Source organism: Uranotaenia lowii, chromosome 3 (assembly GCF_029784155.1).
Source record: "Uranotaenia lowii strain MFRU-FL chromosome 3, ASM2978415v1, whole genome shotgun sequence".
NCBI classification, from domain to species: Eukaryota; Metazoa; Arthropoda; class Insecta; order Diptera; family Culicidae; genus Uranotaenia; species Uranotaenia lowii.
The window spans coordinates 311,321,236-311,338,579 of record NC_073693.1 but is presented as its reverse complement, the minus strand read 5'-3'; the positions used below and the strand labels follow the sequence as shown (position 1 = coordinate 311,338,579).

Genomic DNA, 17,344 nt, shown 5'->3' with positions numbered 1-17,344 from the left:
GCATAGGTGCAATGTTATTTATAGGAAAAATGTAACATTTAATAAGTTAAGTCATTATTTCTCCTCTTAAGCAACGTTCACTGTATGATGAAGTTAAGTATTTTTATTCTTGATAAATACCGGAAATAAGGAAAGTTTTATAATAAAGACTGTTTTTTGGGATTTTAAACTAAATAAAGACTTGTTGAACGATTATAGATTTCTTATCGACATGACTCAGCGATATTCTGATTTTTCGACAAAAACGTTATCTGTAATTCCATGATTCATCTTAAAAAGTTACATTCATCTTAAAAAGTCCAAAAACGATTAAACAGGGGAACAGCGTTTTTGGTGCTGATTTGGTAAGATTTTGGCGTCCTGAAATCAAAACATTTAACAGATTTCACCTATCTCTTCTACTTTCGGTGATATGGCGGGTTGAAATTATTAAATTGAGTTTTGTGAATAGTCGATCTTTCATAACTGATAAATCACCTACATAAATAAAACCAAAAGCTGGTTTTCAATCAATTAACTACCTTTCATTCAATCAAGGACTCAGATATTGCCAAGATATTCTTGTATCAGAGATATAATAACGCTTTACAAAAAATTTAATACTACAATTTATAGAAATTCCCAAAAATAAGATTACAAACTTCTTCGGATGTCATTAAAAAGTTATCGAATATTGAATATTCAAGATTTAAATTCATTCAATAATTTTGTTGAAGACTGCGGAATTATTTGACTTTCGAGTTTAAAAATATTAAAGATAGAATTTAGTTTAGTTTTCCTTAAAAATTTCGCCAAAACTATCATTTTGTGCAGGTATGGAAAAAAAAATAACAAAACAGAAAACTTCCATAAATTTTTTCTCAGAATCCAAAGTTGCTTGCAGTCTTAGGGAAAATTGATCATTGAGTCAATATAAAGTTGTATTTTAAATTTTTGTCAAAAAACTACACAAATTGAATAACTTATTTTTTTTTAATTATCTCGAAAACTTGAGCTTACCAAAAACCAGTTGAACTTTGGGGTTCAGGCCCCTGAATAAGTCAAAATCAGTTTTGAGATTCCTTGCACCTTGGAAAATGTGAATTTTGTTGTCTTGTGTTATGTATGATGCTGTTTTCAGAAATCAGGCAAATTATGCCAAAAATTGATTTAACTTCAAAATTACCAATCCACACTACTAGAGTCATGAAATTTTCATGATTCGGTCAAAAAACCTATCCAGGAGGAATCTAAATAAATTTGATTTATGAAATCTTTAAAAAAAAAATCCAGAATTAAAAATAAAAACTGTAACATTGATAAATCTGGTTAAAAATCTGTGAAATTATGAATTTTCCATGATTTTGAAACCTAGCTCAATATCTCATTGCAATGGTTCTATTCGGAACTTCAAATAACAAAGAAACACCGTTAAAAGAGGCTCGTGAGGCTTCACTACAAAATTAACATAAATTGTCAAAAAACTTGTCGTAAATGGGCACAGAAAAAATAGCCATGATTAAGCTCCATTAAACTTTTAAATGGGAGTGATGAAAAAAAAAATTCCATCACTTCGGTTCGAACAAAAAGGGATTTTCTCAGAAAACTGCTCAAATCTTTTTACGAACCATAGAAAAAACTTTAAAAAAATCAATGATGTTTTTTTGAAAAAATTAAAATTCTCTTTACAAAATCAATTAAAAAAATTAAATAATTCAAAAAAGATCAAGTTTGAGTGATGAACTTATTCAATTTTTGGTTTATTAACCTTACATTTAAAAAGAATGTTTATGCAAATACATGAATTCGTTTTATTTATCCGTTTCCAGTTTTGTAGTGTCAGAATTTTGTCTTTATTATAAGTTACATAAAGCTCTGAAAACTATTATTACCTAAATTTTATTTTAATGCGGCCCGCCGAAAGAATTTCAAATTATAAGTGGCCCATTGCTTCAAAAGGTTGCTCACCCCTGTGATAGAATATTACATTTGAAAATTTATAGGTTCCTACCACGGCCATAATGACGACTGAATGGTTGAAAAGTCCAGTTTTATACACTATTTTTAAATTTTTTTGTGAGCATGATTTAAAAACATCTTTCAATAATATTGTTCAGGATCGCCCCTGATGGTAGGATCGATAGCATCAGATATTTCGAGATTTAATAAATACGCACTCATTCTCAAAACATTACAACAACTTTAGTGGACTGTAGCAAACATATGAAATCTTTGTGTTGAATTGATATTCAGAGTTTATAGAAAATTAGATTTTAAAAATATTACCATCGAGTCTGAAATTGTCGATAAATAAAATTTTGTCAGAAAACATGCTATTTTTATCATTTTTCCTATCATTAGTTCACTCATATCAAAAATACTGTTGATCATACGCAAAAATGAAAGTCAGATGATCGATAGCAAATTCATTCACCTTCAATATGCAGAATAGATATTTCAAATTAATGTTATGCAGGCCGAGATATTTGAATCTAAGAACAAGTTTTTTTTTTATTTTTCCAAAATTTCATAGCTGCAGCATAGCTCAAAAACTGTTGTAGAGTAAGGTGGGGTAAAAGTACGAGTCGAGTAAAAGTACTTTTTGAGATTATCTCAAACTGAGAACAGCAAAATTACAAACTCCGACGTGGATTGATATTGATTCAGAAAGCCTACATGCAGACATAAATTTTTTTCGCAGAAGTTGGGAATACTCCGAAAAATTAAGTAAAGTAGCGTTTTTGCATAAATTATGTAATATTTAAAATAACGGCAAACATGTTTGAGCTTTTTTTTTGTTTCGATTATAGTCATTCTACCATCTTTATGGCATTTGGGACTTTATCAACGTTGCAGTTGGCGGATCGTTATTGTAAAACCTATCCGGTACAACTGTGTTCGAAGTTTACTCTTGGGCTCGAACTCACGGACATCGGCTCAAGAGACAACAGACTGTCAACTGAGCTATATCACAAGCCACATGTTTGAGCTATCGGAATTCTAGCTTTCAATGAAAGCGTTAATGTGTCTGTTTAGTTGTTTTCAACTACTATCAAATGTAGAAGAAATAATTTCATTAATATGTCTCTGTTTTGCACAATAAACTGTGAATCACAAGTAACCTTCAAGGGGCAAAAGTACGAACTGCAAATGGGGCAAAAGTACGAATTATATCCAGGGTCCACTGAAGTTGCACTGGAAACAAAGACCTGCTCGCGGGAAAAATTGCTCAAATACGATGAGAACTGGATTTCATAAACTTGTTGAATATGGACAGTTGTTTAGTGGAGAACTCTGAATTCGCACAGGTTGTTCGCTCATGTATAGGATTTGTATCAAAAGCGAACACAGAAGCTGCTGCTGTAAGCAAAGATGGATATAAAATAACTTTCCTCTTGACTTCATGCAGAAATGTAGAATTTTGAATGGTCGTACTTTTACCCCACATCATTCGATCTTTTGCGCCAGAGGTGGGATAAGAGTACGTTTCGATAGCAGTTAAAGGTATTTTCACTACAGTTATCAAATGTGTCGATTTGTTACCTTTGTAATTTTTTAGAAAAGAGATAAAAGTCCAAGGAATCGAACACTGTTCTTGGATTTTTGGAAAAAAGAACTTCAAAATTTCTAAAAATAGTATAGCACTAAGGTCGTACTTTTACCCCACCATAGTCTACTGAGTTTTTTTTTAATATTATTCTAGGATTCAGCGCCCGATGTCACATTAAAAGTGATTTTCAGCTTACTTAGTTAAAAAATGCTGTAAACTAGTGGTAATCAGCCTGACAAACGCAGTTTGATTCCTTTGACTTACAGTTTCGATTTCTCTTAATCCTCATTCATAATGAAAGCACGCCGTAACTTACATTCGTTGGTGACAGTTAAAGGCAGCTTCACCAACTGATCGATCCAGATCTAGCTCGCGGAACAAGCGTATTGGGATTTCCATTCACTTTTATGACGTTTCATGAACCCCACAGATAATAATATCAATAGGACAAGTTAGAAGACCTGTTTGCAAACTTAGCTAGTACGATTGCTTGTTCGATATAGTTTGTTTTGCTTCATTCTCTGACCATTCAATCTGAAGGAACTTTTTTACGAAAATTAATTAATTCAAACTATTACCTGATTTCCTCTTCCATCAGTTGACGAATTCCTTTTCTCTCTGCGTCCATGAACTTATATAACCGGCAACCGCAAAAAAAACTATCACGTTTCAATCAAAACAGCTTTCAACAGGCAAAACACCCAAAAAACCGGAGCTAGATCAACTTTCATGATCTGACTGAAACCGAGGGAACAGAAGAAAGCAGAGAAAAACATCGTTAACATAAATTAACTTCTGAAACATGTCGAACCTATCCCAACATTTTGCATAGATTGCTTTTGTCCCCTCAACGATTTGTTCTGTTTTGTGTCCAATTTTTGCTCTAGATCGAAGAATTCCAGCTATTCAACTCAGCAACGGCTCTGTTACACAACAGCTCGCCCCCCTTCCATTTCATTTCATGATCCAGATTGGGCACGAGCGCCACGTGAATGGAACATAAACTTTCACTGCTTTTGATCAGCTCTATGCAGGTGCTTTCCCACCCAGCGTATGGAAGCTATTCGATTCTTGTTTTTTGAAATTCTACAGCTGATTCAGTTCTGCCCCCCTTTTTGAATCAATCAGCTCAGCAGCTGGAATGGAAAAATGGAAAATTGCATGATGGAGCCGTAGAAAAATGCATCTCTGCATTTTTGTATTCAAATTTCCAGCTCACATTCTGCTCATGTTTTTCCCCCATATGAAACGATGAACGTGTGAATTGTTAGATCGGTTCGAAATTGGAATCTTAATGCATCCACCAAAGAGGTTCCATAAAATTATAATAATTTCTAGCAAAACTGTAGAACATTATGAATATTCAACGTTACTAATTTGTAGCCCATGGAATAGCTTTTTTCAACATCGAAAGCTGCTTAGTAAATTTTTAATTTTATTGTTGTTTTTGTCCTACAAATCTCATTGAAAAAACACGTTCAATTTAAAATACTCAAAAATGTTCAAGAGTGTTGCCAGGTTTTTTTTTTACTATTTTCAATAATTTTTTTTTTCGATTTTCCTTTGTAAAAATTTATGCTTTTCAAGTTTCCAAATTCAAAACCAAGCCGGTTTAGCAGTATCGTGTTTAGTTCACTAGAGCACCGGTGCCAGCAAATAGCAGGGTTATTGGGCATTTGAGAAATACCGGTTGATGGCCATCATCGAAGAGAATACAAGAGAGATTCGATTCGTCACCGTTTAGCGAGTTTTATTTTTCTCGCCCGGTTCGAAAGTTAGTTGACACCATAACGAAACGAGTGCCTTTAGCTACCTACTTGAATCTGGGCCGATTAGCATCTGAGCTCAAGATGGGAATTGGAAATGCCGGTATTGAATGCACAAACACTGATCGAAAATTGAATTTCGTTTTTGAAATCTACAATCATCCTTGTAACAAAACAAACTGAACTCTAAAAATTGGTTTCTTAACCCCTGGCTCGACAGATTTTCCGAATATTTTTAGGGATAATTTGGTTCACCAAAAACAGTGCAAACTATAAATATACAACATTTTTTATCACCTCTCAGAAAAAAAAACACAATAAACAAACATCTGTGGACAAAGAACGCGCTCATGCAAATTGTGTTCACCGTTAATTTAGTCATTATGAAGTGTAAGCATTCGACGTGGGTCTAATTTGCTGGATTAAGCAATATGAAAGGTTGTTTTTGTGAACATTATAAATACATAGAGAGAGGAAAAAAAATAAACCTAAACAACAGTCTGCAAAACGATGATAATGGCGACGATAACGCAAGTCAATGTACTTGTTGTTGCTGTTGTTGTGAATGGATATCGATCGCTGTCGCATAAAATCATCCAGCGTGTCCGTTCGTCCAGGATGGTTCAGTAATTTTGAGATGATTTCGAACGTATTCGATAAAATTTCAGATATCCCCATAAAATCAGTTCCTTAAAAATATTATTTTTAAAACAAGTAATCAAATAAAAAAAAGGCCGTTTAATTAAGAACACATCAGGATAGTCTCGGATTAAGGGTAGTCATAATAACTGTAGTCGCCGACTGTGGCCTAGAGTATAGCGTCCAAGTTTTCAAAGCCAGCGGTTATGAGATCGAATCTCGGTCACGGCATACATAGTACTCTTTCTGTGGGTTGATGGAGTTAGCATTTGTAAGATGATAACCACCCTTTCCTTGGAAGATGTACACCATAGTGTTAAGTTTTTAAATTAAACTTCTTAAAAGAAACATGAAGTTTCACTGTGTGTTTCCGTTTAAAAAAAAAAACTGTAGAAGAAGCAGTGGAAGAAGTATGAAACAGAACAAAAATAGAAGGTATTCGGTTGACTTTCATCATCAAAACAAACTCGGGCAATCTATGAATGGGGATTTCCAACAACCACTATCAGTTCAATACCAGTAATAATCATCAAGTGTTAAATTCATTATCTTGGCTGAGTGCGCCTCATATCCACTCTGTATGTTTTCTAAATGTTTTTGAAAAATCATTTCCTGGAAATATGTGGTAGATCTCCTGCCGGATTTTGAAATTGCAGCAATCTTGCTGCATTGCAATCTATGCACGAAATATTAGGGTGCGTCAGATGCGAATCAAACCATAATAAAAGAAAAACCATAAACCTTAAGCTTACTGTAGGGATGAGATGAAGTATATACAGAAAATAAATCAAATTTAACACTAAACATACCGACACTCTGTATATACCTATTCATACCGCGAGCGGTCAAATGACGGCAAACACCGTTTTCGCTAAAACTTCCTTGTTTCTCAACCGATTTCTACCAAATTTATAATTTTGAAAAGCTTATAATTCGACTCAAATATGTTTCTCAGACAATTTTCAGCTACAATCAATAACTTTAAAGTTATTTACAGTACAAGAAAAGTTTTATGAAAAAACATGCTTCAGGAAAAAGGTTGTTAAGTGCTCGAAAAAAATTTCACTTAGTGCCTGAGAAAGCTGAAGTTAGAAGCTATATGTTGCACATATGGAAATTTTTTTTTTAAATTTTCTAAGATCATGGCCACAAAAAATGTAAAAAAGTTGTGTAAAACCCGTACTTTTCAATCAATCAACTGCCAAAGCTGTTCCTGTTACAGTAGAAAATTTTGAAAAAGTGAATTGAAAAGTAGACGTAATTTGTCACATTTTGGCATTTTTAGATTTTTAAAATACTATATACATAATTTTTGACGGCTTTTCAAAGGTAGTTGTTTTGCGAACTTTTTATGAATCTGGATTTTCTGAGACAATCCCTACACCAAAATTCAGCTTTGCACTGGATTTTGAGTACGTTAACGTAAAGTTTAGGCAAACAAACTATATGCAAAAGAAAGCAAATTTCATGCCGGTTCTAGTGATGTAACTGCATTGGCGGTGCAATGCTTTTCAAAAATATAATAAATATATTTCTGAAAGTAAAACCAGAAAATTTGAGCGAATGCTCGTTTGTTTTTTCGTTACTTTTCACCCGTCTTCGTGTGCAAAATAGCTTTGAGATATTACCACCCACTGCGCCCGTCTGCCAAGCAAGAATTTGTGCTGACTTCTCAAAATTCAGAAACTAGTTCACTGTTTTATTTATCATATTTTTGCCAAGCATTGCACCGCCAATGCAGTTACACCACTAGAACCGGTATGAAATAAGCTTTCTTTTGCATATAGTTTTATTGCCTAAACTTTACGTTAACGTACTCAAAATCCAGTGCAAAGCTGAGCTTAGGTGTAGGAATTGTCTTAGAAAATCCAAATTGATAAAAAGTTCGAAAAACAGCTACCTTTGAAAAGTCGTCATAAATTAAGTACTTCGTATTTCAAAAATCTAAAGATGCCAAAATGTGACAAATTACGTCTACTTTTCAATTAACTTTTTCAAAATTTTCTACTGTAACAGGAACAGCTTTGGCAGTTGATTGATTGAAAAGTACGGGTTTTACACAACTTTTTTACATTTTTGTGGCCATGATCTTAGAAATTTTTTAAAAAAAATTTCCATATGTGCAACATATAGCTTCTAACTTCAGCTTTCTCAGGCACTAAGTGAAATTTTTTTCGAGCACTTAATAACTGATTTACAACCTTTTTCCTGAAGCATGTTTTTTCATAAAACTTTTCTTGTACTGTAAATAACTTTAAAGTTATTGATTGTAGCTGAAAATTGTCTGAGAAACATATTTGAGTCGAATTATAAGCTTTTCAAAATTATAAATTTGGTAGAAATCGGTTGAGAAACAAGGGAGTTTTAGCGAAAACGGTGTTTGCCGTCATTTGACCGCTCGCGGTATGAATAGGTATACCACATACGTTATTCGAAAACCGTAACACTTAAAAAAAATTTAAAAACGCAAAAATACTTGCATTTCAAAAACAAAAATAGTCCTGTCGTTAAATTTGCGAAAAAACAATTATATAAGGCGTAATCATCGTTTAAAGTTCAAAAACCGTCATTTGACCGCCTCCGGTACGTTTAGTGTTAATGAGGAATAAAATAAAAAAATAATTGTATTCGGCAACACTGTAGATGAATAAAATAAAATAAATTTCAATGACAACATTTGCTATTTTGGCACCACTTGACATACAAACAAAACAAAGTCAGTCATTGATCTATTCTTGCGAGCGACAGACGTGTTTAAGTGAATCTCTGAATTGAGATTCGTAAAATCACGACAATGGCGTGGTTGGTAGAATAAGCACAAATAGCGCAGATATTTAAGGCTGCTGCTGCTGATTGTTTTGATTTGGCCTTCCGGTGGAAATAAGACGGAATTGCCATTAAAAGCGCAGATATTTAAGGCTGCTGCTGCTGATTAAGACTAAAAAATCAATTTTTCTCTACATGATGAGGCTGATTTAGGTTATAACACTCAAATATCGATTAAGCACGATCTTTAGTAAGCAATAATGGCCCTTATTCTGAATTAACATCTGTCACTTAACTTACCCTGACTGTATAGGACTAAGGTGACTAGAGTTTTGAAAATCCTTGGAGATAAATAAACCAACTGGTTAAAAATTGATTGTTAAAAACAATCAGCAGCAGCAGCATTAAATATCTGCGCTTTTAACGCCAATTCTGTCTTATTTCCACCGGAAGGCCAAATCAAAACAATCAGCAGCAGCAGCCTTAAATATCTGCGCTTCTAACGGCAATTCCGTCTTATTTTCACCGGAAGGCCAAATCAAAACAATCAGCAGCAGCAGCAGCCTTAAATATCTGCCCTTTTATTTTCTGTATATACTTCATCTCATCCCTACACTCAGAAATGAAAAAAATATAAAAATATTATTTTTCATGTATTTCCACGCTTTACCGTGCCCACTCACAGAGTTATTTCTCTGGGTGTAATTACTGGGATATTTCTCGCCGAGAAATATCTCGGTTATTAAATTTTATGCATTGGAACTATTCGGAAGTGACATCTGGTGGTTGGGGAAAAAGGTTTAGCCGGAGCTTATAACAAACGATTAAAGCAGAACTAGACAAACAAAACCAAACGAAAATCATTTGATTTTCGTTAAAGTTCTATGGCTAATGTACATTATTGACCATAGCATGCAAAACAGGCATATTTTTTCTGTTGATCATGACTTGCTGCTGATTCCATGCTTATAATATATTATTTAAAAACATTTCCACAAAGGATGGAAACAACATGCAGTCAAGTTGAAGACCATGTAGCAACTGACAAATCTAGCACGTACTCACAAACTGGCTAGCAGAGACCCAAACGACAAAAGACAAAGCGTTTGTTTTGGAAAGAAATATCTCGCGGTTATTTAATTTTATGCATTGGATCGTTTCTTGGCTAGAAATGATCGTGAGTCATTATTTTTTAGTGATTTCAGTTTATTATCGTCAGAAAAATAACCGAATACCTGAAAACTAATAATTTTTATATTATTTTCATTTCTGAGTGTACACTTACCTTGATATTTCTTGTGATATGTTCACACACGGAACATCACGCTCCTACTTTCGGCACTTCCGGCGCCCAAAATCTCTCCTCACTGTTCGTGACCGGAACACGAACCTGCAGCAACTAATCCGGCGTAAAAATCCCTTCTGCGCTCGAGGCTGGAACACTAACTTGACACGCCTTGTTCAGAGACAATTCTCGGCATCAAACTCTGGCCTTTGCTCGGGGCTGGAATACGGGCAAGGTCCTTTTGGCGCTGGTGGCCGTGATGAACAAATGGCCCCATGATCAGCACACAGAAACCCGACATCAAATTATGGAAATTGCTCGGGGTCGGAACACGAGCGGCGCTGGTGGCCGAAATAAGAAAAACAGCACCTTAATCGGCACTTAAATGTCCGACATCAAACTCCCTTCGGCGCTCGTGGCCGCAACACGAACAACCGCTGACCCGGTTTTGTTCTCCGGGGTGATTTCCCCTGCGGCGCTAGTAGCCGGGGAATAAAATATACTAGGCAATGGTGCCTGAAATAATGCACAATCCACTCCGACGGTGTTTGTCGCAGCGCACTGAGGTCACCACAGTTCACTTCGAGGTGAACAGCTCCCTCAAGTGCTTCAAGTAAGCACCCTTGAAGCGATCCACCAACTACGTCCCGCAAGCGATGATCCAACTCAGTGACGATTCCACGTGGGTGTGGAAAATACCACACTGGAGAAGCCCTGTAAAGTGACCACCATTAGTAACTCATAACCACAAAAATGAGAATCGCCTACCTCTTGCCAGAAGGCCTCTTTCGTGCTGGGTTTCGTCGGATCTTCGCTGGTCCAATTAGGACTCAAAGGGGCTGCTTTTCTCTAGCACTATCCGGAATATCTGTTCGGAAACGGAAAATAATTGTGGTTAGCATTCTGTGAGTGGGTTTGCCAGTCAGAGTTATCCGTCCTCCGGAACTGAAGAACGGAACTTTTAATTTGGTGCGTAATGTCCTTGAACATTTACTTACCCGAGTATCTTTAATATCGTACGGTTAGACTACCGGAAACCGGACTGCTGCACTCGGATTTTCCGTACTTTCGAAATGACGCGTGCTTTTTTAGACGACAATCACTTTCCTTTTTCCCGCTTGGTCGTATATCTTATGATGTGTGTTTTGTTGTTGGGTTTTGAATTTTTGGCCTGAGGAACGATGCACGCTCGGCCATATTGAACCATAAATGTTTGAAAAATAACCATAATCCAAGTTCTGTGGGTTAAGTCGTTTTATGACTTTTCCGTAAAAACTCATAAAATGAGATTTCGCGGAGAACTTCGATTATGGTTATTTTTCATCCGTTTTCGTATAGGTAGAAAATGCTTGAAAAATAACCGTTTTCAGAAAAAGGTAACGCGATTATTTATTTTGAGAGTTAGAAAAAACATTTCCGCAATAAATTGTGTTATTTTTTTCAAATTCAAATTTTATGAAATTTCTTTATTTTTATCATTTTTAATCAATATTACAAATTTTTAAGCAATAAAATTATCCTAACCATTTATTTTGATGATTACCTTTGGGCTAACTGGAACAGCTGGGGACGATAATGAGTGCGCCGATCAAAAAACCTTCTTAATCTTAATCTTCTTGAATACGGACTGGAACTTTCTCGACCTAGCATCCTGCTCCCGATAAGATCCCGGTGGTACATCCTGCTTCCCGGACTAACTTGATACTCGGAACGTCTCTGAAGAGAATACTGTAGAGAGCCAAACTTGAAATCAGGAAACTCAGCACCAGCTAGTTGCACTTGGTCCGGAATTTGGATTCAGAACTTAATTTTATGGGGGAACCTCAAAAGGTAGAACCGAGAAATAAAACTTAGAGGTTATCTAAAATCAACTAGAGGCAAATCAACTAACATAATATTAAAAAACAAAACTCACCTCTTACGCCTTGAACACGATTCCTTCGAAATAAGGCTATCCGGGTCTACCTTGCCCGGGAGATACTTCCTTGGCAGATGATCTTTCTTAACCATTCCGAGGTGTTGACGCTTACAAAAACAATGGCTGACCAATCACTAAAGAAAGATGCTTAAATTTTTAACCGTTTTTTTTGGTTTTCCGCTAGAACTTTGAAAATGGTTGAAATTTAACAGTTCACTTTGGTTCAAAAATAACAATAATAGTTTTTTTTTTTCGTTTTGGGGGACTTTTGGCGTGTTAGACCGATTTAAACAAAACTTACATCAAAAGAAACCTTGTAATGTCACTGAAATATGTTTAAAACATTATATACACTCAGGTTTTTTTTACGCGGTATTTCGTCCCGCGTAAAAAAAAACCCGCGTAAAAAAAAACCGCGTTAATTCGAAAATCCGCGTAAAAAAAACCGCGTTAATTCGAAAATCCGCGTAAAAAAAACCGCGTTAATTCGAAAATCCGCGTAAAAAAAAACCTCGGTAATTCGAAAATCCGCGTAAAAAAACCCCGAATTTCGAAAATCCACGTGAAAAAACCATTTTAATTAAAAAATTCGAGCATAAAAGCACGTTACTAAAAAAATGCGAAAGAACCATGATTATTTAAAAATTTGCGTACAATGATAGTTTATTTTTAAGATAAAAAACAAAATCAATTAGATCGTCTGATGTCTCATGTCTCAGGTCTCATGTTCCATGTCTCAGGTCTCATGTCTCATGTCTTAGGTCTCATGTCTCAGGTCTCATGTCTCATGTCTCATGTCTCAGGTCTCATGTCTCAGGTCTCATGTTTTATGTCTCTGGTCTCATGTCTCATGTCTCAGGTCTTATATCTTAGGTCTCATGTCTCATGTCTCAGGTCTCATATCTCAGGTCTCATGTCTTTTGTCTCAGGTCTCATGCCTTAGGTCTCATGTCTCATGTCTCAGGTCTCATATCTCAGGTCTCATGTCTCATGTCTCATGTCTCAGGTTTCATGTCTCATGTCTCAGGTCTCAGGTCTCATGTCTCATGTCTCATGTCTCAGGTCTCATGTCTCAGGTCTCATGTTTTATGTCTCATGTCTCATGTCTCAGGTCTTATATCTTAGGTCTCATGTCTCATGTCTCAGGTCTCATATCTCAGGTCTCATGTCTCATGTCTTTTGTCTCAGGTCTCATGTCTTAGGTCTCATGTCTCAGGTCTCAGGTCTCATGTCTCATGTCTTTTGTCTCAGGTCTCATGTCTCAGGTTTCATGTCTCATGTCTCAGGTCTCAGGTCTCATGTCTCATGTCTCATGTCTCATGTCTCATGTCTCAGGTCTTATATCTCAGGTCTCATGTCTCATGTCTTTTGTCTCAGGTCTCATGTCTTAGGTCTCATGTCTCATGTCTCATGTCTCATGTCTCAGGTCTCATGTCTCAGGTCTCATGTCTCATGTCTCAGGTCTCATGTCTCAGGTCTCATATCTCAGGTCTCATGTCTCATGTCTCAGGTCTCATGTCTCATGTCTCATGTCTCATGTCTCATGTCTCCGGTCTCAGGTCTCAGGTCTCAGGTCTCAAGTCTCAGGTCTCAGGACTCAGATATCATGTATCACGTTCTTAGTCTCAGAGCTAAGATTTTCCCAACTACAAAAAGATTCTAAGTGTTTTCCTTTGAAAAAGTCTTAGAATATTTTCTCTCAAAAACCGCGTTAATTCGAAAATCCGCGTAAAAAAAAACCGCGTTAATTCGAAAATCCGCGTAAAAAAAGCCACGTAAAAAAAACCGTGTAAAAAAAACCGCGTAAAAAAAACCTCAGTGTATAGCTAAAGTTACTAGTTTTCTCGTTATTCAGCATGAAAGAAAAAAAATCCGAAAAAACATGCCTCACGAAAACTGCTGTAGTTCATATGTTACACGTTCAAAAAAATATTTGCCTTATGCATATGAAAGCTGAAGTTAATGCCTACATCATGAAGACAAGAAATATTTTTTAAAATTTTTTTTAATGAAATGGTCACAAAAAGTTCAAAAAAGTGGTCTAAAAACCTACTTTTTATTCGATTGCTAGTAAATACTGTTTGAGCGATGGTAGAGTTTTGAAAAAAATATGACTACAAAATGTATTAAAATTCCAACATTTTGCTGTCTTTAGATTTTTGATGCAACAAAAATTGAATTTACAGGAATTTTTCAAAGTTCACTACTTTGCGCGATTTTTTTACAAATTGAAATTTTATCTGTTTTTGTGGTCCACCGTCAGGTTGTACCCGGATTATCAGTGCTTTTACTTTTTTTGGACCAACCAAGAGTATATTCATTGGAAAGTACATTTAATCTTCATTCTAGTGAGGTGCAACAAATCACGCTGTGAGATTTCACAAAAATATGAAAATTATAAACGTAAAATCATTCCTGAATTTCTAGAACTACAAGCACCGCGTCCAGCAAAACGTGTTTGTTTGCTCTCCGAGAGGTACGGTGGGTGGTGATTTGGGCAGAGAGCGAAGCCGAAAGACGAAATAATGATGCGTGTCGTGACTAGCAAATGCAAACTACTCTCAATAGAATATTTTCAACCAAGAAATGTACGACACGCGGGCTTCGCTCTCTGCCCGAATCACCACCCACCGTACCTACTCGGAGAGCAAACAAACACGTTTTGCTGGACGAGGTGCTTGTAGTTCTAGAAATTCAGGAATGATTTTACGTTTATAATTTTCATATTTTTGTGAAATCTCACAGCGTGATTTGTTGCACCTCACTAGAATGAAGATTAAATGTGCTTTCCAATGAATATACTCTTGGTTGGTCCAAAAAAAGTAAAAGCACTGATAATCCGGGTACAACCTGACGGTGGACCACAAAAACAGATAAAATTTCAATTTGTAAAAAAATCGCGCAAAGTAGTGAACTTTGAAAAATTCCTGTAAATTCAATTTTTGTTGCATCAAAAATCTAAAGACAGCAAAATGTTGGAATTTTAATACATTTTGTAGTCATATTTTTTTCAAAACTCTACCATCGCTCAAACAGTATTTACTAGCAATCGAATAAAAAGTAGGGTTTTTAGACCACTTTTTTGAACTTTTTGTGACCATTTCATTAAAAAAAATTTTAAAAAATATTTCTTGTCTTCATGATGTAGGCATTAACTTCAGCTTTCATATGCATAAGGCAAATATTTTTTTGGACGTGTAACATATAAACTACAGCAGTTTTCGTGAGGCATGTTTTTTCAGATTTTTTTTCTTTCATGCTGAATAACGAGAAAACTTGTAACTTTAGCTGTATATAATGTTCTAAACATATTTTACTGACATTACAAGGTTTCTATTGATATAAGTTTTATATGAAGTTCATAATAATTCAAACGACTTAAATAGATTTTACTTTTGTGGTGTCAAAATGACACCAAAAGTCGGAAAAGGGAGTTTTTTTGTCCAGGCTTCCAGGGTTCGTCCATAAAAAAAGTAAAGATGCAATATTGAAGAACTTTTGAATTCATTTTGGGTCCCCGAAGAAATTTTTGTATTTTGAAGCTTCTGAAAAAAGTTACAAGCCTTCAAACTTGCAATGGTGTCAAAATGACACCCTAATGCGGATGAGGGTTAATTAAAATTCAAAACAAAATCAAGAATTCAGAAGCTCTGAATTTGAATTAAATACTAAAATTTGTTCGTGTTAATTGAGGCATATGATGGAGATTAGTAACAATTTTAAAAAAAAGTTGTACCTACATTTTATTAATAGCAAATTCCAAATCATCACTCAACAACACACATTTGTTGAGTAACTTATCAACAAAAGATATTTGGTATAATTCAGTCCAGGGAATCCTTAGTTACAGCTGTTTGAGTCTGGTGGACCGATTTTTTTCAATATTGAGCCTTTTAAGTGATAAATTAACTTTTTTGTTGAATAAACACCCCCACGGAGTGGAAAATTTTTAAAATTGGAAAACACATCTACTAAGAAAAGTTCCAACTTTTTATAGAAATTCGAGCTTTTGCGGGTATTTTGTAACGGATTTTTGCCGCTTGGGGGGGGTGATCACCCCGATCACCCCCCCCATAGGACCGCGCCTGACAAACAGGTACGATATTGAATACAGCATCGGCCTGGATTTCAAGAAGAACTTTTTTCCCAGCAAATACCTCAGTTCTTTTGTATCGCTGAATTAATCGACTGTAGGTACTACTCTTCCGACGTTTTATTTTTTTTTTCATTTTAGCAATTTTGTTTGTACTATTTAGGTTAAAACAGCCATAACTTCATTTTCTGAAGCGTGCGTTTGCTCAAACAGCCTATAATAGATTCCTTTAAAAAATCACGCAAGATAGGTCTATTTTTGTTCAAAATTTTCAAGTTTTTTTTAACTCTCCGGATATTTTCACTAAAGGAACGTACTTTTTGATAGATTTTTTTTAGTGTTTCTTCGCGGTTTATACACTTGTTTCTCCATTGTGCAATGGTTTTGTTCGTCGTTTTATTCTGCAAACCTTGTACTCAACTTTATTGAACCACCATAAATCCATCTAGAACGAAATCATTCATAATTCTGTGTATGAACCGGGTAGAAATATAAATCACGAAAATCGCAAATTGACCACTAGCGCGCCAACAACACCATTCCAACACAAATGTATTAGCACGCAAAGTTCGATGGACCTCGTGAGATATGGGTCAGGTCAATCCATATTATCGTGATCCCGGAGCGTGTATAATTATTGCGCAATTTAACGGTATCCTCTTTTTACATTTTCTCCATCCCCCAGTAAATAACATTAAATATTACCCTCGTAGGTATTTCCTTTGATTCAAATGTATTTTTTTACATTTTTGAAATAAGGCTGAAAATTTGGCCACTGAACGGATTTAGGATGAGGGTTTAGATTAATTCAGCTGTAAAAAGTTTGAATGCTCGATTTGAGTTTTCTCCTATGCAAATCATTCATGCGAATCCTCGCAAAAGCTCTGGTGAAAATTAATGCAACAAAAGTTACTCACTCTCTTATCACTTGATACTATTCGATTTGCGTCACTGGCAAGCAGTAACAGCATCAACCCAGAGCGTCATAACGCACAATGGCCACCCCCGCAAGATGTTACCACTCGTTTAAATATAGCACCTACACCCACAGCAAAGCATCAAACTCATCCGTTTCTTTTAACTTTCTCGCTCACCCTCTCCACCTATAGGAAGGCTACTGCGAATCCCTGCCCGGGTACGTGGGACGCTACAATGCGGCCCAAATCGATCTGAACCGCGACTTCCCGGACCGGTTCGACGACGACAGGAAGCGGATGATGCGTCGCAACCGGCAGCAACCGGAAACCGTGGCCGTCATGAACTGGATCCTGAGCAATCCGTTCGTGCTGTCCGCAAACCTCCATGGGGGTGCCGTGGTGGCCAGCTATCCGTATGATAATTCAATGTA

General features: G+C 35.9%; 1 protein-coding gene across 1 annotated transcript in view; it reads left to right on the top strand.

Annotated features, from left to right (window-relative positions):
- LOC129754318 (carboxypeptidase D-like) overlaps nucleotides 1-17,344 on the top strand; it is a 59,861-nt gene that overhangs the window by 7,466 nt on the left and 35,051 nt on the right. The window contains exon 2 of the mRNA XM_055750293.1: nucleotides 17,106-17,341. Within this exon, the coding sequence (XP_055606268.1) occupies nucleotides 17,106-17,341 (236 nt within the window). The remainder of the gene's footprint in view (nucleotides 1-17,105; nucleotides 17,342-17,344) is intronic.